The sequence below is a fragment of the Castor canadensis genome, chromosome 11 (assembly GCF_047511655.1).
Source record: "Castor canadensis chromosome 11, mCasCan1.hap1v2, whole genome shotgun sequence".
In the NCBI taxonomy this organism is placed as follows: domain Eukaryota; kingdom Metazoa; phylum Chordata; class Mammalia; order Rodentia; family Castoridae; genus Castor; species Castor canadensis.
Genome location: NC_133396.1, coordinates 111805966 through 111830709, shown reverse-complemented (window position 1 = coordinate 111830709; position 24744 = coordinate 111805966). Strand labels below are relative to the sequence as shown.

At 43.2% G+C, this 24744-nt stretch overlaps 1 protein-coding gene across 1 annotated transcript; it reads right to left on the bottom strand.

Annotated features, from left to right (window-relative positions):
• Positions 1–1068: 1068 nt before the first annotated feature.
• Tlr5 (toll like receptor 5) lies at positions 1069–4046 on the bottom strand. Its single transcript, XM_020173768.2, has one exon. It carries the CDS (start codon positions 4044–4046, stop codon positions 1470–1472), a length of 2577 nt encoding a protein of 858 aa, XP_020029357.2. The 3' UTR covers positions 1069–1469.
• Positions 4047–24744: the final 20698 nt, after the last annotated feature.

The window sequence follows — 24744 nt, the reverse complement described above, 5'->3', positions numbered from 1 at the left end:
AGTTTTCACAAAAGGGAGAGAGGACTTTGGGTTGGAGTGATACCCAAGGGCCTCATGGGCTGGACTTTGAAGAACATGTAAAATGAATGGGAAGACATGAGAGAATAATCCAGAAAGAAGAGGAAGAGTGGCGTGTTCATGGTTTCCACAAGACCAATTCCATCACTGGGTGCAGGGAAAGCTCAGTCTTGCCAGTAACAGGTAATCCAAAGAATCTGAGATGAGAATAGCCAGTGTGTGCATTTTGTGTGTGTGTGTGTGTCACTGCCAGGGGAAGGGAGTGACATTTTAGAGTGCTAAGTCCCAGGCCCATCCCTACTCCTCAAACTGCAGCAGTCAACCAGGGCATATGTTGGATATGGGAAGCTGAATGTGAAGCTGTGGGTACTCGTGACACACCTTCTTTCATTTAAATTTTCTTCATGCTTTGACAGAAAAACATTTCTATTTTAATAAACATAAAAAAGAATTAGAATGCAAAATACATGTAGATTCCTTTTAGGATAAAAAAGAATTAAAATTCAAAGAAATTACAACTGCCTCCAGAGGCCTTTCACTATGTGGACTCTCTTGTGGCCACACAGGCAACTAAGGAAAAGATCTGAGAAGCTCTGATATTTGATCAATGTAATTTTCAAAGCAACTGTAGGAGGCAGATATTATTATGCCTCCTGGTGAGAAGGCTGAAGTCCTGGAAAGGTGCTACGTTCTCAAGGTTATGCTTCTAATAGGCAGCAGAATCAGAATTCAATTCAGGATCTGTGTGCAAGTCCATGTTCTTTCTACAGCTTCTTTCAGAGTGGATAAATGAGGTGTGGTAAGAAGGAAAGTGGAAAAAGTAGGTTGGTGCTGAGTGGCAGGCTGAAAGAAAAGTCAAATGTAAAAGAATGGTCATGATCCACAAGGGTTAGACCTGGAGGAGTAAATGGTCAGGAGAGGAAGTGTGTTATGGCTATAGAGATGTAGTCATTCCCACCCAGCTTCTTTGGGGCTATCTCTTATCCCTAAGATGCAGTGTGACAGGCGCCCAGTACTGGCCTTGTTCTTATGGCCAAAGAAGGAAATGTGTCTTATATTCTGTTTATTTTCTACTTATCATTGTTTTTGCAGAACACAGAGAACTTAGAATCATTTACCATCCCATTCTTGAACTGAACACTATGGAAAGCATGAAACCATCTTTAACTTCTCCCAAGTGCTCTTGACATGACGAGGAGACATTCAACACTTGATATAACAGGAGAGAACAGTACCATTTGGTCTGAAAGGAAATCAATGACCAGTGGGAACCTTTGGAGACAGTTTCAATTTTCTAGATCTATTATTTTCTATTTGGAGGTCAGTGAGACAAAACACTGTGTTGACATGTAAGAAAAGGATGTCCAGAAAGGACCCCACGTGGTAACTTTAGGCACATACAAGTGGAGTGTTATTTGTGGCTCAAGATCAGTTACAAACTATTCCATTGATTAGGAAATAGTTGTTATAGTTTGCAACTGAATGTGACTGTCATCCTTCTTTGCTTTTTCTCTCTTTAGTATGCGTTGAGCGAGTTTATCAAGAAACCAGCCAATATCCTGGAGGTCCTCAGGCCACCTCAAGTATTGGTGCTTCTGTACGAATCCTCTGATACTCTGATGTTTCATCAGCTGGAACTGGGACAGGGATCCGACCACCACCATGATGAGGACACTGTTGAGGTCAGATAAACACCTGCTCTGGGCATAACTGAAAGCTTCCAGGCACCACCCATCCCTAAGGAAATGTCTGCTTACAAGACAAACAGTCTTTCTGCTGCTCCAGACAGCAGCCTGGATGTTGGCTATGTGGTTTTCTCCTGGGACAAAGTCTCTTTCTTCAAAGCATAGGTTGAGTCTGTTTTGGTCACTGTACTGAGTGTCCAGGTGTTTAAGGAAAGAATTCTGTACCCATTCAAAGTCTTTACTACTGAAACAAAAATAGGCATCATATTTGTATGTATCAGATTCTGATCCCTGAGCATGGTCTTTGAACACCAGTCTCCAGGTTGTATTATAACAGGTGAAGCAAACTCCCCTGAACTTTGTGACTATGAGGGTGGTCATGAGGAGTAGAGTCAAAGTTACAGTGAACAAGATGAAAAGAGAAAACCTTAGGGACTTTAAGACTTTCTCTTCATTGCAGTCCTCTGTGGAAATAGAGTAGAGAGAAACCCCTATGAATGAATCTGGGTACATGCAGTATATGTCTGTAGGAGAGCCAAATATAGTAACATTGGTTTGGTTGAGCCAACTGATAAAAGTGCTAAGTTCACACTCACAGATGAACTTGTTGTGAGTTACGTCCAAGACACTAAGTGATACAAATGAACTAGGATCAGGAGATAAGAGCTGGTTTCTGGATATATCTAGGATCTCTAAATTAGGAGGTAAAATGCCAGGAGAAAGAGCTGTCAGCCTGTTGGAGTTGAGGCTGAGTCCTCTTAATGCATTCAGGTTGTTAAATACTCCAGGTGGAAGGAAATTAAGGTAGTTATTATTCAGATACAGAATTTGGAGATGGGAAAGCCCCTTAAAAACATCCCAACAGAATCCTGTTTCCCAAGCAAGTTGCAACATATTTTCTCCAAGGAACAGTTGTTCTAAACTGAGATTTTCTGAAGGGGTAAGGCTTGGGTTACAAAAGGAAAGGCGATTTTGATTTAAAATAAGAATTCGGAGATGAGGTATCTGGAGGAGAGAGTAGAGATAAGCCAGACTTTCTAGCCTGTTTTCTGATAAATGGATGAAGTCGGCTGTAAAGTGGATGTCAGACAAAGTCACCAGTTTATTGCCACCCAGGAAGATAGTAGCTAGGCTTGGAATAAAATTAATGGTTGTAATAGCATTGTCCCGGAGATCCAAGGTCTGTAATTTTTTCAGGAAGATGAATGTTTCTTTCTGAATTATCCCAATGTGATTCTTTTGAAGGTCAATGTAGGCTATGCTAGGTAGCCCATGGAAATTGGAATTATGAAGTTCCCCCAAAAGGTTATATGATATATTGAGAATCTGGAGGCTGTCAAGTCCATAAAATGCTCTATCTGCAATTGTGTTTATCTTGTTGTAGGAGAGATTCAGAATCTTTAAGTCCTTAAGCATCTTAAAGACTTCGGAGTTCAAGGAGAAGATAAACCCATGTGAGAGATCCAGCTGTATTACCGAGCTTCTGTTCAGACCAGCAAATGTGTTCTGGTCAGGATCTTTGATATTACGGAATCCAAAGTCAGAACCCATGGTGTGGTGGGCCAGAATCAAAGAGGAAATCTGGCTCCCCCAGATGGCATTGCTAAAGTTTTCTGTGATGGCCACTGTCCAGCCATTGCCAGAAACATCAAGGGTGTCCAGCTGCATATTTCTGAAGGGGTTCTTGCATTTCTCCCAGTCCACAGAGACTCTGCTGTACAGATTATTAGCTTTGAGATTGAAAAGAGAGAACATTTTCCCTTGGAGGGGCTTGAGCTCATCTTCACATATGGTGAATATTTTGTTGAGAGCAAAATCTATGGATTTTAAGGAATTCAATTCCCGAAACGAAGAATGAAGGTAAAGGCTATGAATCTGATTAAAGGATAGGTCCAAGCGAGTTAAAGAACTTAAATTTTTGAAATAACCACCTCTTAATATAGCATTGGAGAGACCACAGGAAAACAGTCTAAGTTCAAAGAGATTGGATAGTCCTTGAAAAGCATCTGGATGTAAGACATTGATCTGATTTTGGCCCAGGTCCAAAATCCTAAGATTGGGCAGGTTTCTGAAGGCCTCTTTGCCAATCATCAAGGGAGTATACTGGGTCCCGAGCTCTAGCAGCTGGAGCTGCTCCAGGAAGGGAAATGATGAGGCGGTGACTGTGCTGATATAGTTGAAGCTTAGCAGGAGGTTCTCTGTGGTGTTGAGGACCTGAGGAATCTGGGTGAGGTTGCAGAAACGAAACAAGGCTATCCGACCATCAAAGGAGCAAGGAGAAATTCCAAATGCAGGACTGGCCACGAGCACCACTCCTAAGAGAAGGTCAAGGTGATCTGCCATGATCCTATGGAGGAGAAGGAGAATCAAAACACAGCATCTAAGCCCAAGACATTGCATGTGCCTCTTCAGAACTTGGGGTCTCCTCTATGATGTGCCTGCTCCCTTAGACCCCTTTGTTCATCTGATTCCGTGGATGTGACTTTTGGAAGATATTGCCTGGTGTCTATATATTAAGTCTATAAAAACAGTTAATATTGCATTTTCTACACACTAGGTAGTAGTATAGGTATTTTGAAAATACTGCACCTGGGCCAGGAATTTAGAGTGCTTGCCTAGCATGTACAAGGACCTGGGTTTGATCCCCAGCATCACAATGACAAAAACTTTACCTATTCTTTATGATAACTCTGTGTTTTTTCATTCATTCAAAATTTGTTGAGGGAAGTTGAAGGAAAAACACAGAAAGAGACATATTTTTGCTTCACTTCAACCAGTGAAGCTAGGAAGGGAAGGCCTTTCCTAGCTCACAGAAGGCTCAGCTGATGAGCAGACAAGAAATGCACTGATTTTTCTACCCTAACTTGTCTAAGTTTCTACTCAATCTCCTCTGATCTGAGCTGACTCCACAGGCATTGGGTACTTTTTTATGCCACATCCACAGAGCCAGATTGTATCAGTTTAATAAAATGTACTAATCACCTGTTGCATACCTGACATTTGTGTGACTTTGTGAGTTTACCACAATGAGCAAAAACCATATTCACTTGCTTGAATTCAGTGGGGGAGTTCACTATCTGTCCAGATTGAGTGTTTATTTAACATATGCTGCAGCAACAAAAAAGTGTTCAAGAGACTGGATGTGGTGGAGTACACCTGTAACCTCAGCTACTCTTGAGGCAGAGGAAGGAGAATTGCAGTCTGAGGCCAACCCAGGCAAAAGCATGAGACTCTATCTGAAAAATAAACTAAAGCAAAAAATGGTAGAGTGCCTGCCTAACAAGCATGACACCCTGAGTTCAATTCCCAGTACTACCAAAAGAAAAACCCAGATGCTAAAGTTCATATATTTTCTCTTCTATGTGGAAGATGGACACAAATACAAATACAAGCATTATCATATACACACATACATACATACATATGCAGAACATGTCTCCAAAAGTGGTACTTTTAGAGGAGACTAAGGGAGGAGGACAAGAAGAAAAGAATGACAGGGAGTGAAAAATATTGAAACACATCACATCTGTGTAGGAACAAGACAGCAAAATGAGCTGAAAATTGTTGAACAATACAGGGTATGGGAGAAGGGTTAGGAAGAGTAATAGAGGGAGATTGACTAAAGTATAATATTTTTATAGGTAAAATACCAAGGCAAAACCCCACAATAAACAGACACTAAGAAGGACAGGAATATAAAACAGGTCATGTTAAAGGGAGGGTAATACCAGGAGGAGGAGGAGGGTAAATGAAAAGGATAAGGATGGTGAATATGGTTGGGGTACTTTTTATATATGTATGAATATGGAACATTGAAACCTGTTGAAGTCTTTAACAAGGGGAGTGGGGGAAGAGGGAGAATAATGAGGGGATGAACCAAACCAGGGTACAATATATGGAAATGCCATAATAAAATGCCTTGTATAACTTAAAAACGTTGTTTAAAAAAGTATAAGGTATGAGTGCCCAACTGACTCATTTTGTCTTCTAGTGTAGTTGTATTCCCATATGGAAACACATATCAATTCATTGTAAGTTACTTTCCTTTTCATTTCTTTTTTGCATATCCCAGTTAGGGTATTATATTGATTTTTAAATTATGGGTATAGGTAGATAGGTATAATTATGGATTTCATTTCAACATACTGAAGGATTTTCTTTTCAAATATTTGTTATATGAAGGGGGTTTGGGTTTGACAGGGCAGTATCCCAGGGTATAAAGCTTCCAGTTATTTCTTTCCATGTTCGTTATAGGCATTCTGTTATCTAAAACCAGGAATTCTATGAACCTTATTTCCATATGCAAGTTTGAGATTATCTCTTTTGTGGGTGATCAGATTGGGCAATGGAAATGAAGTAGCCACTTTCTTTCTTGATGAATTTCTTGGGGCTTAGAATGGGCCATTAGAATTAATGGTCCTATATTTACAGGTGACACATAGAGGTCGGGAGGCCACAGTTTGGAAACAGGCCAAAAATTCAAAGTGGTCTCAATAAATAAATGGAGGAATAATTGAAAGAAAATAGAAACCAATCAGAGCAGATGAGGACATTACAGTTCAGAAGAACCCCCCAGAGGCACATGCTGTCCCTCCAGAGCCAGTTACTGCAACAGGCCCTAAATTACACTCCGTGTATCCTGGTGTGCAATCATAGGACTGTGATTCTAGAGGCTGGCAGAGTCCCGAAAGGCACAGATAAAGGAATGTGGTAGGAAGTAAGAGTCCTTATTCAGTGGTACCCAGGGTGAAGATTCTGAAGATGTGCTTCAGAGAAGCTACAAATGGGGATAACCAGGCCTTGTGACCCAAGGAGGGAAATAAATGGTCATGGAAATGTCACATTCGTATTGAGTTTTTTGTAACCTTTTCCACATCTTATAGAGTGAAGTGGATTCCACTGTGACCTTCAAGACATGTAAAAACGTCAGCCTCGTTGCCCACACTTGAGGATGCTGGGTACTGCACTCAAACACACTGCTTGGCAGAAGACAACATACTGTAGCACTTCTCACATGTTTTGAAGTCATGAGTCCTTTTGAGAATCTGCTGACAGCTTTGAGTCCTTGCCTTCCAAAATTGCACATTGCATCACAAACCAAATTTTGCACCTGGGTCCAAGAGTTCGCCAATTTCCAGAAGCCTGACTATTTCAATATGTCATAGTGAACCTTTAGTTTACATAAAAAAATAACCACTAGAGTTTATGTTTTAGAAAATGTAGGTACAGGGCCAGATAGTAAATATTTTAGGCTTTGCAGTCCAAACACAGACCACAGTTTGCTGACTTCTGTTCTAGAAGAAAAGAGAAGAGAAACTTTCACTTCATAAATGAGGATTTTAAGTGACTGTAAGATAAACATGTTCTGATGTTTCTACCAGTGTTTGCAGGAAAGAAGTACCACAACCCCCAAGTTGCTGACAATTTTGTAGCAGCTATTTTATCCAAACAGCAGAATGATTTTTCATCTCACGCAACCAGAGAAATCCCTGAAGAGACACAGGAATGAGAATGCCAGCTCAGAATAATAGAGTTAAATTTCTGAGTTTCAATTCTGCCTTTTTATGGATGATTCAATGTTGGCCTCCAAGTGTATCTACTGAACTTGGTAGCTTGACCTTGAATTTGTGGTAACGACAAGTAAAAGGCAGAACCAAACAACATATATCCCAAGATACTGAATTTTTAAGTCTATAACAGAGAAACTAAAATTAAAGTAAGAAAGATGGATGAAAGCAGCTGAACAAGATTTTAAAGAAAATTATTTGGGCTTATGTCCTATTACAAAGATACCATACAGACCTACTTCCTTATGAAGAATAAAAAGGCATGAAATAACTCCATTTTTTACCTCTGAGGCAAATCTCTGTGGGTCAAATGGCACGACAGGTGAGCAGAAGATCCAGGTGAGCTGTGAGCTGAGGTGTCTGGAGCTCGTCAGAGGAAGGATCATCCGAACATGTGCCCTGGAATGGGAGCCAGCAGCTAAAATGTGTGGAAGAAATAGTGAATGAGCACCGACACAGGGCAAATCTAATCTAAAGATGAACACAAGCAATAAAGTCGTTTTAGTCTCGGTCAAACCTCAGAAAGATGAGAGTCAAGAAAGGAGTCCATACAACAAGAGAAGCAGATGAAGATTAGCCAGTATGGACATAAAGGGAATCCAAGAGTGAAAACCAACTGACCTAACCCTCAAAACCGTAAGTGGTTGAGGCCAGAATGGAGCAAGATGGGTGAGAGTGGGTGGAGGCAGGGCTCAGAAGAAACCTGGGAGCTTGGCCACTTGCTTCTCTCCAGTTGAGGGGTTGTGCACAAATACAGGAGGGATAGCTTCTGACCCCATCAGAAGAGTGCGTCATCTAGTGGTTGTCAAGAGCAGAGGGACAAAAGGGAGATGGGGACTAACTTCCCCCGGGAGCAGTGTGTTCCGAAACCATTATAAGATGGATAAAAAGCAATACAGAAAATCAGTTCTGTGGTTAGTTTTATTAAATGACATATACATTCCTGCTTCAATTTTTTTCTCTGGCGCTAGGGATTGAACCCAGGGCCTTATGCATGCTAGACAAGTGTTTTACCACCTAGTTATACTCCCAGACCACAGATTCCTTCTTAAAAGTCACTGCACTATAGCAGGACATGGTGGTGTCACCTGTAATCCCAGCACGTGGGAGGCAAAGGCAGGAGAATCTCTCCAGTTCAAAGTCAGTCTAGGATTCATAGCAAGACCTTGCCTCAAAAAAAAAAAAGAAAAGAAAAAGAAAAAGTCACTGCACTATAAAAAAACCACACAATAAAAACCTTAGGAGGGCAAAAAGGCTAAGGTACCAACACTCAAAAACCTCATCAGTGATACATGAAGAAGTATAGGAACTGAATAAAAATGGCAGCACCATTTAGACAAGTTAAATGGTTAAGAAATATACCAATACTACAATGGGTGTGTCACTTGACTTTGAAAAAGACCTGACGTTTGCTTGTGGAAGTAGTGTCAGAAGGGTTACAGTTTGTGAATCATTCATTATGACATGATGGAAAGAGGAGGAGTATTTGGTATCAGAGGAAAATTTTTAATACCAGATGTAGATGCCTGAGGCTCAAAACACACAGGATAGAGACAAATACTGGGTTGTATTTTGTATATTCATAGGTGGTTTTGCTCAGCGTGGTGCAGTTTTATATCATTATTTGTAAGAAACTGCACATAAGCAAATATGAAATACACATTCCCTAATAACAGGCTTTTTTTTTTTTGGTGCTGGGTATGGAACCCAGAACTTTGTGCATGCTAGGCAAGCTCTCTACCATTGAGCTACATCCCTAGGCCTGTTCTCCAATACACCAATAATGTTCCCTAATATATCAGCATTACTGTCTAACTTCAATTACACCATGAACAAATTCACATTTCAAAACAAGCATTGTGGCAGAACTGACTGTATTCTAATTTTTTTTGGTGGTACTGGGGTTTGAACTCAGGGCCTCACATTTGCTAGGCAGGTGCTCTACCACTTGAGCCATTCCATCAACCCTCGGACTGTATTCTAATTGAAGGATAAGTGTTCCGTTTAAGAGTAAGAGCTAAGGTTGTATAAATGGTTCTGCTCTCTGCACCCGCATTGGCAGAGTTTGAAGAACCTATAGGATTGGCTTGGGAATCAGCCCTGTGGACCAGGGTAGATGCGGTGCTTTACTGCCAGCAGCTTGGACGGACAAGGTCTCCACTCACAGCCTCAGTGTTCTTGGTATGGGAGTAATGCAGGGAATGAGGAAAGCTGATGGCTGAGAACAATGGCTTGCATGTGGATAAGGAATCACGTCCTGGACTTCTGACATTAGTGGAATGACTTGTGACATACAGCAGGGTCTTGCTAACCTGCCGCCCCTATAACCTGTGGAAAATGATAGCTTTGGTCTGACCATCCAAGGCCAAGAACTTTCCCCACCCAACATATGGGAGGAATTAATGATATATAACCTAGTCTTGGAAGTTAATGACACATTAGCCCAATTTTCCAGGACTGACCACCCCCATGTGCACAGACTCCAGTAAAGTTTCAGGTCTTGGGACCTCTAGCACAGCACTCCTTCATGAGGCTGCACACCATCCCATGTGGGGAGTGCACTTTTTCTCTGCTTTTGCTTTGCTTTGCATTAATAAACCTGCTCCTGCTTAAGTCTCCTCTGTGTCCATCCTTCAATTCTTTATCTAATGAGACAAGATATTTCTGCCTCTGCACCCTGTGACCTGAACCTGGTGACATTATCATGTTTCACTGATTAGCAGACCTCAGTCCAGGCAGCATATTAGTGTCACCTGGGCAGACATGAGACCTGTAAGGCCCAGGATTCCTTGGACCTATTCAAATGAGACACTTAGGGATGGGGTGTTCTGAAGAATCTGTATTCTTAGCAAGCAGGTGAATTTTATACACACTCAAATTTGAGAGTCACTGGTGTAAACCAATGGTTCTTGAAGTTGGCCTTACCTCGGGATCCACCAGAGTCCCCTCTGAGAAAGGCTGGTTTAGTTGGTCTGGGGTGTGGGGTGAGCATCCAAAGTTGTTAAATATCTCCAGGTGATTCCAATTACAGAAAGACTGATCACTTAGTCTTCCAGTTGCAACTTTGCTGCACCTCAGAGCTACCCGGGTGTTTACAAACATTACTGCTGAAAAATTAAGCCTAGCAAGCCTGGGTATGGTAGTACATACCTGTGATCCCAGCACTCAGAAGGCTGAGGCAGGAGGATTGAGAGTTTGAGGTCAGCCTGGGCTACACAGCAAGAGCCTGTCTCAAAAAATATATATATACGTAGCATTCCCAGATGACTCAACAATTCCATTTCTGGGTGTATAACCAAAAGAATAGAAAGCCTAAACCCAAGCAGGTAGTAATACACCATGTTCATAGCAGTATTACTCATACTAGCCTAAAGGTGGAAACAACCTCAAGGTCCATCAAAGGTGAATAAATAAAATATGGTGTATATATAGTAGAAAATGACTCAGTCTTAAATTATAACCCTCAACTTCATAGTCATTCAGCCTTAAATTTTGACACATGCTATGCTACATGGATGAACTTTGAAGACTTTGTGTTAAATGTAATCACTCACACTCAAAAGAACAAATGGCATATGATTCCACTTATGTGGGCTTTCTGTACATACACACACATACACGTATAAACACACACACACACACACACACATATGTGAAGACCAAACCCTTGTGCCTGCTAAGCAAGCACTGTGTCACTGAGCTACAGCCCCATCCTAATGAGGTTTCTAGAGTAGACAAGCTCATAGAGGTTAATGGGGTGGGGAGGATGGAGTGTTATTGTTTAATTGACACAGTTTCAGTGTGGGACCATGAAAAAGTTCTGAAGATAGATGCAACTAAACTGCACACTCAAATATGATTAAATTGATAAGTATTTATATTGTATATCTCTTACACCATTTAGAAAATAAAATTAATCCCCAAGCCCCAGTACTGATACCCAAGCCTGACAACAGATATTCAGGCTCCATAGGCTTAGTGGGGTCTGAAAACTGCATTTTACAGCCATATCCCAGTTACTTGGATACAAGCGGTTCTCAGACCATGCTTTGGAAGCACTAATCTAAAGGATCCCCTCAATTCAGAAATCCTGTGACTCTCTTAAAGGAAGGAGGACTGGAAAGAAAATTGGAGGGCTGCTGAGTGTTGGGTTTTGATTATTGAGGCTGGGTTAACTTGTATCTAGGGCTTTGAGGGGTGGGAGAACAGGAAAAGCACAATCAATGCAGGCCTCGATACTCTTGCCAAGCACTGTTAATTAAGATAATAAGACCAGAGGGAGAAGGGTCAGTATCCCTTTCATTTGAGCTGAATTCATTTCACTTTAATTCCAGCCATTAGTGAAGCAGGTTTCCTTTCTTGACTTAATTGTCTGGAGAGCATTGCTGCTTGCCTAAGCTTCATGAGTTAGGACTATGAGCAAATATACAGGTCTGCATTCTGTGGGTGCCTCTGCTCCCTGGACACCATAGTCAGTCTATGCAAATGCTTTGGGACGAGCTAGGCCTTGCTCTTGTGTTAATTTAATGTTGATCCCTAACAAATAGCAGCAGTAATGGACCCTTGGCGCTGGATTCTGAGCTGACCCAGGGTTGGCCATGGTCATGAGGAAAGCTGTAGAGAGAATGTTTTTCCTGGAAGGTTCTGGATTCCAAATCATCAGAGTACCAAGCATGGTGAACTCACTATCTGAGAAAACCACTTCATTTCCAAATGGGTCCCTGAGAGAGTTTTTCCAAAGTTGGCTTACATAGTAATAAAAGTTACTATGTAAAAATTACATAGTAATTCCAAATGTGAGTGCGGAATGCAGGTTTAGCCTTGAAAAAACTCGAGGGCAATGGGCAAGGGGAAGCCTTATGGAGTAAATACATTCTCTGGATGTACAATCCAGCATCTCCCTGGAACAGGTCAACAAATGGGCATCCCATTGGCACAAGTCTAAAACACTGCTAGGACAACAGTCCCTCCAGCCGGCACTCTGCCTCTGACAATAATTCCACTACAACAAATGAGTGCCAGCATTGCCAGCAACCTCAGTTTGCCCCCCGGTACGTTGAGCTTCCTTTACAAACCACCATAGGTCTAAGGCCTACTACAGGGACCTCTTTTTCATTCTGCACCACCTCTGTGGGTCCCAGAAGGATTCTTCCTAGGCTGTGTTACGTGCCAATCCCTGCACAAAGTAGTGAGGAGGCCTTGCCCACCAGGCAAGACCTATCTAGAATAGTGATGCCCAGCAGCATCTGAAGAGCAAGGCAAGTTCTTGGGTACTACCCCCGCCCTCCCGAATCAGAAGCTTTGGGATTACGGTCTGGCAGGGTGTTTATAAAGCCCTCTGGATGACTCTGATGCGTGCTCATCTGAGAACCACTGGGTTAGAGTCTGGATGAAGGTCAGAAATGCACAGTTGGGACCTCTGTATCCTCATGTTCCACATCTGTGAGTTCAACCAACTATAGATCATACATATATGGGAAAAGATTGCATCAAACATGTAGAGATCTTTCCTGTCATTATTCCCTAAACAAAACAGAATAACAACTATTTTACATAGCATTTACAAGGTATTAGGTATAATTTGGCTTAAATCTGAAATGATTTAAAGTATACAGGAGGATGTGTGTAGGTTATATGCAAACACTACACCATATTTATAAGGGACCTGAGCATGTGAGAATTTTGGTATCTGTAGGTGGTCCTGGAATCAAACCCTTGTGGACACCAAGGACATCTATGTATTAGTCACTGCAATACCATACAGTGGGAGACCCACACAGCTGTCAGGGCCTCTCTCTCACCCACCCAGTCTTTTGTAGATATATTATTAGGAACCACTATTATAGACACACTTTTACAGATAAAGAAACTGAGGCCAAGAGAAATCAAATAACTTACTTAAAACACAGCTCTGTCCACTGTAGTCCCATCTAGCATCTTTGGGTATGGCTGCACAAGTCATTCTATGTGGTGGTCCTGCTTTAGCCTACCTCTCAGTCACCACCTGCTGATTTTGTGGTCACTTCCCTTCAAATCCAAAGCACATTAACCCTGGCTCCCAGTGGAAGGTCAGCCTCTCAGCTCCTTGCCCTCTTCAAGGTCTGCTTGAAGGTCCAGCTCACCACCCCAATCCTTTGACAAGCTGAGTGCTTCTCTCATCAACTCCACACCCCAGCTTTCTCATGCTGTTACCTGTATAGCACCACCTCTATGATGGCCTCATAAGAGCCCTGGAATCTCGCTGTCCTTTCATTGTCCTTTCATTGGCATCTTGACATCTTTCCTCCCTTCCAGACCCGTGGACCTTCTCTTCAAACCATACCTCAGTACCCTCAGCTCTGTTCTTCCAGCCAGTTTAGCTGAGCCAGCTGCCTGCCTTCTGCACATCTGCACCCCCTGCCTTCTTCATGTCTGCACCCCAAAACCCACACATATCCTGCATTGGTGCCACACAAATGTGCTCTATTCAAGTGTGCCCATACCACAACTTCATCAAATGTCCTGTTTCTCCTACTTCCTCAGGAGTGGCCCCATCCCACCTGTCCTTGGCCCTCTCAAAAACCATTGGCCTTGTTTCTGATTTCTAGGAAAGGTAGGTCCCCACTCCAGACCTCGAGTGTGCTGTTGCCCTCTTCTGGCTGGCATGCGGGCTCTGTGCAGGCCTGGGGCAGCACCACTGGGAGGGGGTCACTAGCATTTCACATTCAGGCTAATGTGCACAGACAGGGTGGCTAACGTGCTCAGACAGGGCGGTTCACTTGTGCAAACAAGAGAGTGCAAAAGGCACTGGTTGCAGGCCGACTATTCATGGGAGCAAAATGGAGTGCCTGTTCCGCACCTGCAGTCCCCAGACCCCATGCTCTCCAGACCCATCACATGCCTGAGCAGCAGCTGCCATCAGCATCTTTCCTGAGCAGCAAGGATGAGCACAGCAGGGCACATGTCTGATGACTGATGACTGTTCTGTAAACAGGACTCTGAGATCAGCACATTAGGTTTCTGAGCTGGGGTGAGCTCAGGAGAATGGTTGATTTATTTACTGATGCTGGATGGTTTCATTAGGGTCTGTTTGCTCCTCTGTGTTTATAATTCCATAACACAAAGCATGTCCATTCCTTCTAGTCCAGTGATAAATTTCCTTTCATGTGTAGTCTTCTCTCCATAAGCAATAGGTGGGGGTGAGGTGGTACCATGAGAAATTCTCCTCACCTTGCTGAATTCCCAGAGTTGGGAGAAACTGGAACCCCATCAGGATGGAAATAAGCTCGCTGTGCATTGAGCATGTGTTGCAGGGCCCACCCTCCTTTCCTCAGAGCTATAGGCCATCTACTAAACCTCTTCTAGAAATTTGTCCACAATCACTGTCCAGCTCCCTGATTTGTATTTAAAAACCCACCTGCATCTCTTTTTGTAAATTAGAATTTCATTTCAGAGGCCATGTATTGCTTTGTTCTCTTTGGCTAATTGTACCACGATGGCAAATATTCACTGAAGGAATGAAGTTGCTCACATCCTGCTCTGGTACCACCCTTCCTCTACCTGGCCCTACAGGGCTTACTGCCCAGGTACTGACAGGTGTCTGCTTTAAGTATCCTTTTGCACTTGTGTGGCATTTTCCCCTGAATCCACAGCACTTTGAGCTGTGACCTTCTTGAGTCCCTTTAACTGCCTTATAGTCAGTCATCTTGGTTGTGGACTCTTATTTCTGTCGTAAGTGCACATATATCCTAATAAGGTGGGTAAGGTCATACTGGCTTCCCAAAGTTCCCACCAGAAGAGGTCTGAAGGATGGTATCAATACAGTTGGTGGCCATTTCTGTAAATTTCACCTCAGGAAATCTGCATTGATCTCTCAGCCTTGCAATTCTGCTGCCTCTGATTAGCTTCAAAGTCCTACTGCCTCCAGTCTGAACCAGTGAAGTGGTGACCACCTTGCTGATCTCTCACTGTGTGTTATTGTATGGGTCCAAATGCCCAGGTGTTAGAGGCTTGGTCACTAGCCTGTGGTGCCATTGGGAGGTAGTAGTCTAGTGGAAGGAAGTTAGCCCATTGGAGATGAGCCCTTAAATGGGATGAACCCTTAAAGAGTCTGGCACCTCCTGTCTCTCCTTTCGCTTCCCTGCTTCCCTGAGATAATAGCCTCCTCTACATGTTCCCACCATGATGTGCTGTGCCAGCACAGGCCCTAAAGCAGCACACCAAAGGACCATGGACTAAAATCACTGAAATTGTGAGCCAGAACAAATCTTTTCCCTGATTAAATTGATTATCTCATGTTGATTATCTCTGTCACAGTGTGTGTGTGACCCCAGCACATGTATCCCTCACTCTGCTACCTGAGGAGCTTCCCAGAGGACAGCTGAACAGAAAGCTCTTTATTGGCTTCTTATGCCCATGAAACTAGACCTGTTTAGGATGACTCCAGGGTCCTCCACTTGGGACTACAAGCCAATTCTAGAATGGTTACCTAGAGGGGACCCTTTGGGCTTGAACTGTCATTTTACAGAGAAGAAATTCAAACACAGCCTACTTCCCTGGTTGTATCTACACTACCTTTTTGTCACTGCCCTATTTTTCAGATATAATTTGCCAGTCTCTGAACTCGGCCTCCAGCACGGATCTCTGTCTAGGCCCCCAGGCTTGGAATGCATATGCATGTCACATTGGCTTATCCCACTTCAACTCACCCTTCAAAGGTTACCTCTTCCACAAGATAGTCCCCACATTTCTCAGGCACGCTTTAGCTCCCTCCTTTGATATCCTGGGTACATCTCCTTAATGGCATTTTTTATTACATTATGCCTTCCCCACTAGATTGTAAATCTTGAGGGCAGAAACTCAGTTTTATTCATGTGGGATCAGAACTGCAGAGGCAGTTCTTAGCAGAACTCAAGCACCCCAACAATCCTTTTCTCATGAATATTTTGAAGAAGATAAATTTTCATCAGCAGCACATAACTTCTTGTCCTAACACAAGAGACAGAATCCCTTGACCTATTTGAAGATTTCAGTTCCTGAGACCATAGGAATCTTATAACAGTGATGGTAGTGTTGGTAGTTTTTTTTTTCTTTTCTAAATCCGGAAGGAGAAAGGGCTTTGTTCTCCTAAGGGAGAGTAAGAAAGTTAACTAAGAGGAAGAAAGAGAAAACATTACATAAGTGTTTTTCTGTACTTCAGCACTTTTAGGTGTGTCTTTAGTAAATGGAATTTTAATTAGAAAAGATCAAGAGCATTTTATAAACTGAGACACATAGGACATCAGGACTGAAGAGACCTTGAGAAAATTTTAATTCAGCCTCTGGTTCAGAAGGTGGATGTCTAAGTCATTAGGTCAGATAGGCATTTTTCTTCCTTGCAACTCCAGGGAGGGGAAAAAGTCATCGTGATGGTGAGGAAGTTTTCTCCTAGGACCTGGAAGTCTCTGTCATGGCATTTCTGTGGTCATTTGGTTCCTGAGGACTCAAGTACAAGGACAAGATAATTCAAGAACTGTCTGTTCTCCAGCAAGCAGAGAACTTGCTGACTCAGGAGGCTTGTGGGTTCTTAGGGAAAAAATAGAGCTAAGAGTTTGATATTTCTATGCAGCAGGATTAGGTAATTTTGGAGGTATTGGGAGACATTATGGAATTTGGGTCTCAGGTTTAGCGTGACGGTGCCCTAGAAGTTGAAGAGTTGACTTTGCAGTGCTTTTCATCATTTTATAGAGGATTAACCAGGTGCTCCAAGAGGTGAAGCCCTTGTCTAAAGTCAAGATCAGATTGCCTAAATTTGCCTAAACTCAGATCGATTAAGTTGTGGAACTAGGATTTGAATCCAGGCCAACTTGGTTGCCATTGTGATCCTTCAGCAAATTCAAAACTGAATATGCTGTGAAACATATACAGAGCTTCAAAGGGTGCTTTACACAGGAGTCCCCCAGAGATCTTGTTGAAATGGAGGTGCTGATCCATCAGCCCTGGGTGGGATCTGACAGCCTGCATTTTTAACAAGCTCCCAGATGCCGCTGCTGCCCTTCGGCAACACTTTGAATGGACAGGACTTAAGAGACCTGCTGTTGGCCTCACTGCTTCTCTGCCTTTGTGAGCTGCCTCATTTTCCTGGAAATGTCTTATGACCAAGACACTTCATGATCTGCGTCTTAATATCTTAATGCATTCATCCCTAATTCTTCTCATCCCTGAAGAGTAAGCATCGGATAGTACCTAAAAAGGGCTCAGTTGAGGCTTCTGAGGAGGAAGATCTCGAGGAGTCACATCGTTTTACTGGGAGCTAAGGAAACAGGAGAGCTTGGGGTTAATTTCTCAGGTCCAGGAGCTGTGTTCCTCTTGCAGACCAGCAGGGGGCGCACAAGGGGTGGGGACAGGGGGAGGAGCCCGCGGGAGAGGCTGAGCTGCGTAGTAGGAGCGCGTTCAGAAATGAACATGAACCAATTCGAGTTATAATATATAGATACATGGACATGTCACAGTGAAACTCCCTGTATAGCGATCTTAAACAAACAAAAATCCTTTTCTTCAATAACGGAGAACAGAAAGGTAAAACAGGTCCTGTCTGAGGGTTGGTACCAGTGGGAGGGGGGAAGATATGAGGAAAGGGTGTAGCAGAGTGAATGTGGTGGAAATATTACGTAGTCATGTATGAAAATGGAAAAATGAGACCTATTGAAACTATTCCAAGAATGGGGGTAAAGGGGAGAATAATGGAGGGGGTGAATTCAACTATGATATATTGTAAGAACGTTTGTAAATGTCACAATGTACCCCTCCCAACAACAATATGATAATAAAAAATAAGTAAAAAAAAACCAAAGAAAGAAAATGATAACTGAACTGGTGGCAGGATTCAAATCCTGGCTCCACAATCTAACAGATGTGTGAACTTGGGGAAGTGCTGAAGCTCTCCCAGAATCAGTTTAATCATTTATAGAATAGCAACAATATTTTCTACTTCCTCCAGCAATACCAACATTGAGCATCCAAGGACCCTCCAGTGTCCAAACCAGACAATCCAGCCACCCATGCATAATCCTCTAATATTTCTTGCTTGTTTAAATAGACAATCATCATGTATGCAATTACACCTCACCACAAAGGCATTTGCTTTAGAAACCACTGAAGAGGAACAGTGAGAGAAGGAAGTAGATTTCGCAACACACTGGGGTGATTTGGTATTTCTTTTAGTGCTCATGGAAACTGCATAACTATTTCTTCTGTTTTCTTTAATATCTTCAAGTAATGGTCCCCAGTACCACGAAAACAACAAAAAAGAGCAGCATCCAAAGACACTGGTATTCGGAAAGCAGTATGTTGAGAACCCAACACATTGTTTAGGTACAGCATAGCTTCCCTTTTGCCTGCCTATTATAAAAAACTCGTTAGCATAGGTTTAAAGTATCTGATTGAAATAAATAATTTCATCTGAGTGATTGTGGAAAACTAACAACCAGCATGACACATTTTAAAACCGTGGGGAACTGAACATCCCTACGTACCTATCTCTAGGTCCAGGCTAGGAATTGAACCACCTAGGAATTGAATATCCCTACCTGCCTGTCTCTAGGTCCAGGCTGTGCCAGTATTCTCAATTAGGAAATTAACATTGCAGGCTCTGACTGCCTCCTTGACTGCAACTCAGCTAAACCTGATGTATTGATGGACAAAATAAATTGCCAGGAAAGCTGGGCAACTGCAAGGTCAGGGAGCTGGAGCAGATGAGATCTGGGAAGTCCAATATTGTGTCCTCTAGAAGCTATGCCATAGACAAGCTGCTAAGACCAGAAGAAATCATTTGGACTGCGATGTAAATTGGAAGCAGTGGGGGTTGGGTGAACAGGGAATAGAAACCCTATTAAATTAAGATAAGATATATGCAGAGAATGGAAATGGTAAGAGGGATTAGAAAACACTTGAGAACTATACTGGGAAGGATCTGTGGTCATATTTCAAGAGAAAGCTTCCTAGGTGCATAAAATCATGTCGATTCTGTGGCTGATGCAGACACCCTGGATACCAGACGTGCCCCAAAGACAGGGAAAGAAAGGAGAGGATGGCTGCGAGATTCAGGCACAGAAGGAAAGATGATTTAACTGGTGCTATCTGAGGGACTGTGAGCAGGGCTGGGTGACATGACCTTACTGGAAACACATGTTCCCACTCCATGCCCAGTACTCCATGCCACACGGAGGTTTACGAATGTGGAATTTGGCTGGGCAGGCTGCTCAGGGTGGCTGTGCTCCGTTTTGAAGCAGGGCAAGGAATCAGAGAGTGGAACTGACTCCACCCTGCTAGCGGTGCTTCCCTCCAAGATCCATGAGATCATGGCAAAAATGCTGGGCTGGGAGATGATAAATCTGGGGTCTAGTCTTCTTTTGGTCACCACCTGGTATTCTGGACAGGTTTCACTTTTCTGTGTATGTATAATGGTGAATCTGAACTAGAAGCATTTTTACATCCCTATGAACTCTATGGTTACATAAGGAAACTTGACAGCAATCACAGACCAGAGCCAATCTTCCCCGGAGCAGAACATTCATCTCCATGTTGGCAAATTGGCAAGGCTGTTCCATGGGATCTTTAGAATATATAGTGGAAAATAATGTTATTAATGTACCAAGAAAAATGGATCCATGTATCTCCTGAACTTAAATAGCAATTTCTTTCTCCCCTTAAGAATTTATTCTCAGGGAGGACTAAGTCTGAGACTGATGATATTTTAAGATTAGAACATCTGTTTCCCTCTCCTTGTATTTCCACTTGCTCTGCCCAACTCTACCTCTCTAGCAATCTCCCTGGTCATTGCCCCAGGGCAGGTATGTGCTCAGAAATAGCTTTCAAGTTCTTTTGGATATGATTTGTGAGGACACAGAGGCCTTGCTTGGCAGTAGAAACAGAGAAGCAAGGCAGAAACAGGAAGGGAAAAGAGGTCTGGGAATCCCAGGAAGACAAGACTCTGGCTAGACTCCAGAAAGATAGCTTGGTGGTCTTGAAGCAGCAGAGACTACCAGGAACTGAAGGGGCTTCCAAGGACACAGGGACAAGAGTCCCCTTAGGGGAAACCTGTGTGGCCCAGAGGACTGGACAGGAAGTAACCTCCTTCCCCTGCCCCTGAGACCTTGGCAGTGTATAAGATCTGGATATTGTGTGTGACGCAGCCTGGAGTATAGTTCCCAGCCCAGTGAGACTAAGGCTCCAAACTCATATCAACATGATATCTGGAAAAGAAAGCAGTGGTAGTATTTTTGTACATCTGAGCACGTACATATTGGCGATTCATACTTACTATAATTTTGCTTTACGTGTTGGGAAAGCAAATAAAAGGCAGTCTTGACACTACTTGATCCAGTTATATATCTGAGCAAAATGAGGAGGAATCTCAGGTTGCAAAACCTCAGAACTGAAAATGGCTTTCAAGTTTGCCTTTATTCTGGTGGTCTGAGTTTAAATCCTTGGTACTTTCCCTCTCTCCACACTGGAGTGGTTATGAGGAATAAATGAGATGGGACATACAGCCCAGATTTCCAGGTCTCTTGCAACATTTCCCACAGGGTAGATGATTGCTTAGCTCTTAAAACATATATTGACTATTAAAGGTGGCCCAACCCACAGTGAAACTGGGTCCAGATACATAACTTGTTTGGTGACACTGAACAAGCCATGCTCTCAGTAATGGCAGGACTGTGAATCTTGTAGCTGTGTCAGGAACACGAACGTGAATTACAGCAAAGCACCAACTTTCTTATCCCGAATTTGGCACAGTGGTTTAAGCTTATGGACCTAAAGCCAGACATGTTGAGTCTGAATCCTGGTTTACCATGTATCTCTCATAGGTATTGGGATAGGTACCTGACTTGGAGTACATGCTATTTATGCATTTGCTACTATTACTGGTAAAGTGAAGGAGAAAAATGACTGGCCATCACCATTTTGAGGGAAAGTCAAGCTTGGGGGCATTTGAGAAAAGGTAATTGTGGGTCAGGTACATGAGAACCAATCATCTCAGCAATGCAATGTCCTATGCAACCACAGCGATGCCATGGCTATGAATTTTCCAGAAAGTTCTATGAGACACTTGCAAGGGAAAGTAAGGAGACTCAAGTAAAATACAACCAATACGAATGGGGACATTTATCTGTACTCCTTTAGTATAAATGGGCTCCTTCCTTGATGCATGTAAATACGGGCAATTCTCTCTTATCATAAAACAAACAGAAAATCTCTGGAACTCACCACTCCTCCCTTCTTTCTGAGAAGTAATCTATCCTTTCATGCCAAATTCCTCAGACATGAAATCTGAAGACTCCACCCAGTGCCTCCATTCCTTATTAACTAGTCTCTATTTAATCCCTAGATTCCTGGCTTTCCTTCAGGATCAGACCCCTTTTCTCTTTTCTTTCCTTTCCTCCCCCTTTTTTCTTCTCCTTCTCCTCTCCTTCCCTCCCACCCCTCCCCTCCCCTCCCCTCCCCTCCCCTCCTTTCCTCTCCTCTCCTCTCCCTCTCCAGGGTCTTGCTATGTAGCCCAAGCTAGCCTCAAACTCACCATCCTCCTACCTCAAGCCCCCAAATGCTCAATCCCGCATGCCTGGGTACTGCTCTTGGCTTGGAGTGGCCCTGGTGAAGTTCATCTCCTCTTCCTTTGTTTTTTTGAACCTCCTTATTCTTTTTTAAGCATTGGATAGCTTTGGCTAACTACTTTTGAAATAACTCCTCTGTTGGCTTCCTTTATTTTCTTCCTATCTTTCTGCCATTCTATTTGCAACCAGTTCCTTTTCCTTCTCCTGCCCTCTCTTACCTGTAGTTTCCCCCCAAGACCTTGTTCTGTGCTTTAGGCTTCCTCCCTTGGTTACCACATTTTTGTTCTTAAGTTGGACCAACCCCATTTTCACCCTAAGATCTGTCTCTACCCTTGACCTCACCTGGTCTCAAAGTACATGCTTTTGTTGATTAAAAGACATTCCCATTTGGATGTCCTATTAAAGCAGACTCAATATGTTCCAAAGTGATGTAATATTTTAATTTTGAAAATCCTCCAGGAAATAAAAACATTTTTGCATAGCATTTGGAGATCTATCAGTAGACTTCTCCCTAGGTCAGGGATCCAACCCTGTGGGACACCACCCCCACCTGTCTCTCAAGTTTTAAGTTAACCTTATCATTACTCCTTTTATAGAACTAATCACCAAATGCTAGTTTTCCCCCTTCCAAATGTCTGTAGATTTGTCCTTCCCTTTACATTTTCATCACGCCAAGGTTGCTTTCAGTCTTCCATCCAATACATATTTATTGGGGACCATCTCCCAGTAACAAAGTTAGCTACATCAAGGATAAGCCCTTCGCAGCCTTCAGGGAGCTAACAGTCACAACCAGGGAATAGCCAAGTCACCAGCAGCTATAAGAGGATGGCAAATGCTGTTAGAGGAGGGTGCTATGGGGTACCAAGGAGGCACAAGTGCAGCCTAGGGGGACCCAGAGTCCTGAGAGTCAGGAGTTCGCTTGGGATAGTAGTGGACATTTCTGGCAGAGGCCAACAAACAGCATGGTCAAAGAGGAAGAGATAGTTCAAGCCTGGGTGCTTCCTGGGACTGAGATGGCTCAGAAGGTTAAAATTTGAGTTCAAAGTGGGGGCTTGTTGTTGATAAGGCTGGAAAGGATCCATTGAGGTCAGAATTACATTCTGAGGGCAGTTAGAGGGTGCTAAGAAGTTTGAGCACTATCACTGCACTAAACTCAAATTCCTTAAGATCACTGGGAATGGGCTCCACTTAATTATCCAACCTTAGGTTCCTAATAACAGGGGCCAGCTAGGAAAGTCTTCACGGGAGAAGGCACCATTTGACAGGCTTGTTTAAAAATGTAGAGGATTGCTGGCAGAGCATTCTGAGTGCAGAAGAACAAGAATAAAGAAGAAAGCTAGGCAAAAAAGCTGTGGTCAGAACCCTGTGGGGAGGTCAGAATGACAGGGCAATAAATGCATATACCAGCAGGAGATGCTGCTGAGAGAGGAGGTAGGAATTTGGACTGTATCTGGTGGGCAGCAAGTGTCTTTGTTCTGATTTCCATATTATCCTTCTGCCCAGCCTGGTCCTTGATCATGACTTCTAAATTGAGCTTCAGAAACAACTAGTCCCTTGAAGTGTTCACTCCCTTTTTCCAGTCCACAGTGGATGTTTCTTTGCGCTAGCAGATGATACCACATAGCTGTGCCTTAATTGCTCTCTGTCTCATGAGTGCTGGTTTATCCTTGCATTTAACCTGGACACTTCAGAACAGCAGGAACCAAGCCTCAAACTTTGTCCTATGGAGCTGAGCACATGGTAGGCTGTGGCTCACACACTAGAGGACTATGAAACCAGGGCTGGAAGTCACCAAGGCTTCAGAGATCTGGCTGAAGATTTGGATCTGCCCTCTGCATTCTCCATAAAATTAAGATGAAACAAACATACCTGGATTCAGCAACAGGTCATTCCACAATCTTCTTGCCATCCAAGTCTGTGAGCATATGGAGATAAACAAGCAGGAAAATTATGATGTCAACCCTCAGCAGAGCTAAACTTCCAGGTGCACAGAATTTCACTAAGGGGGTTGTGTACTGGAGTCACTGTCCCCAGGAGAGGTTTTCCCTCCTCAGACAAAACTGAAAACTCATGGGGTTGGCTTTGCATTCCAAACAATGGAATTGGAAAGCTTCTTGTTTTGCTCAGAGCTATACATGTCCACTGGGGTGAGCCTGGGTTATCATTTAGGATGAACATATCTGTCAGGATAACAATTAAGCCATGCATGAGCATGGTCATCCTGATTGTTAAAATATGGACTGCTTTTGCATGGCTTGGTAATTAGCATTGGCCTGGGGCCCTCTTCTGGAGCCTCCCCCCACATGCTGCCAATGCCCCCACAATCTGGAAACTGAAGGACTAGCATCTAGCCCCAGAGAACTGCTCCCAGGTCCCTGCTCCTAGGCTTCCCTTCTGACTAGCTGTGCAGGGCATACTGGGAAGTTCCTGGCCATTGTTTTCTGTCCCAGAGAATAAGGTAAAGTGAGCCAAGAAGTCCAGGAAGTCTTGAGTAGGCTGTTCAGAGCACAAGTCCTCTCAGTAAAGGCAGAGAAAAATGATCAAAGCACACACACATGTGACAGAGCTTGCATGGTAGCTACGCCTCACACGAACAGGTAATCATCAACACCCTCTTCCAGGCACTGGGCAGGTGGACAGCATTACAGACGCACTTGATGTTCAAACAGAGCCCTGCATTGATTAGGTCATTGCTCAGCAACGGTATCTGAAGGACACTGGGATTAAGCTGCTTGTCTGTGGTTTATGGTCACACTAGGTAACTACAGAGCTAACCCAAAGCTGGGAGAAAGCAGCCACCACGAATTTGGAGGCCTTACTCTGCAAGGCCTCCAAACCTCATCCCCAAGACAATCAACCAAACTACAACATGGTCCCCAACTTACCTCTCAGAAAATGTCATTT

Coding starts and splice junctions, on each gene's coding strand:
- Tlr5 (XM_020173768.2), bottom strand. CDS start 4,046: ATGGCAGATCACCTTGACCTTCTCTTAGGAGTGGTGCTCGTGGCCAGT.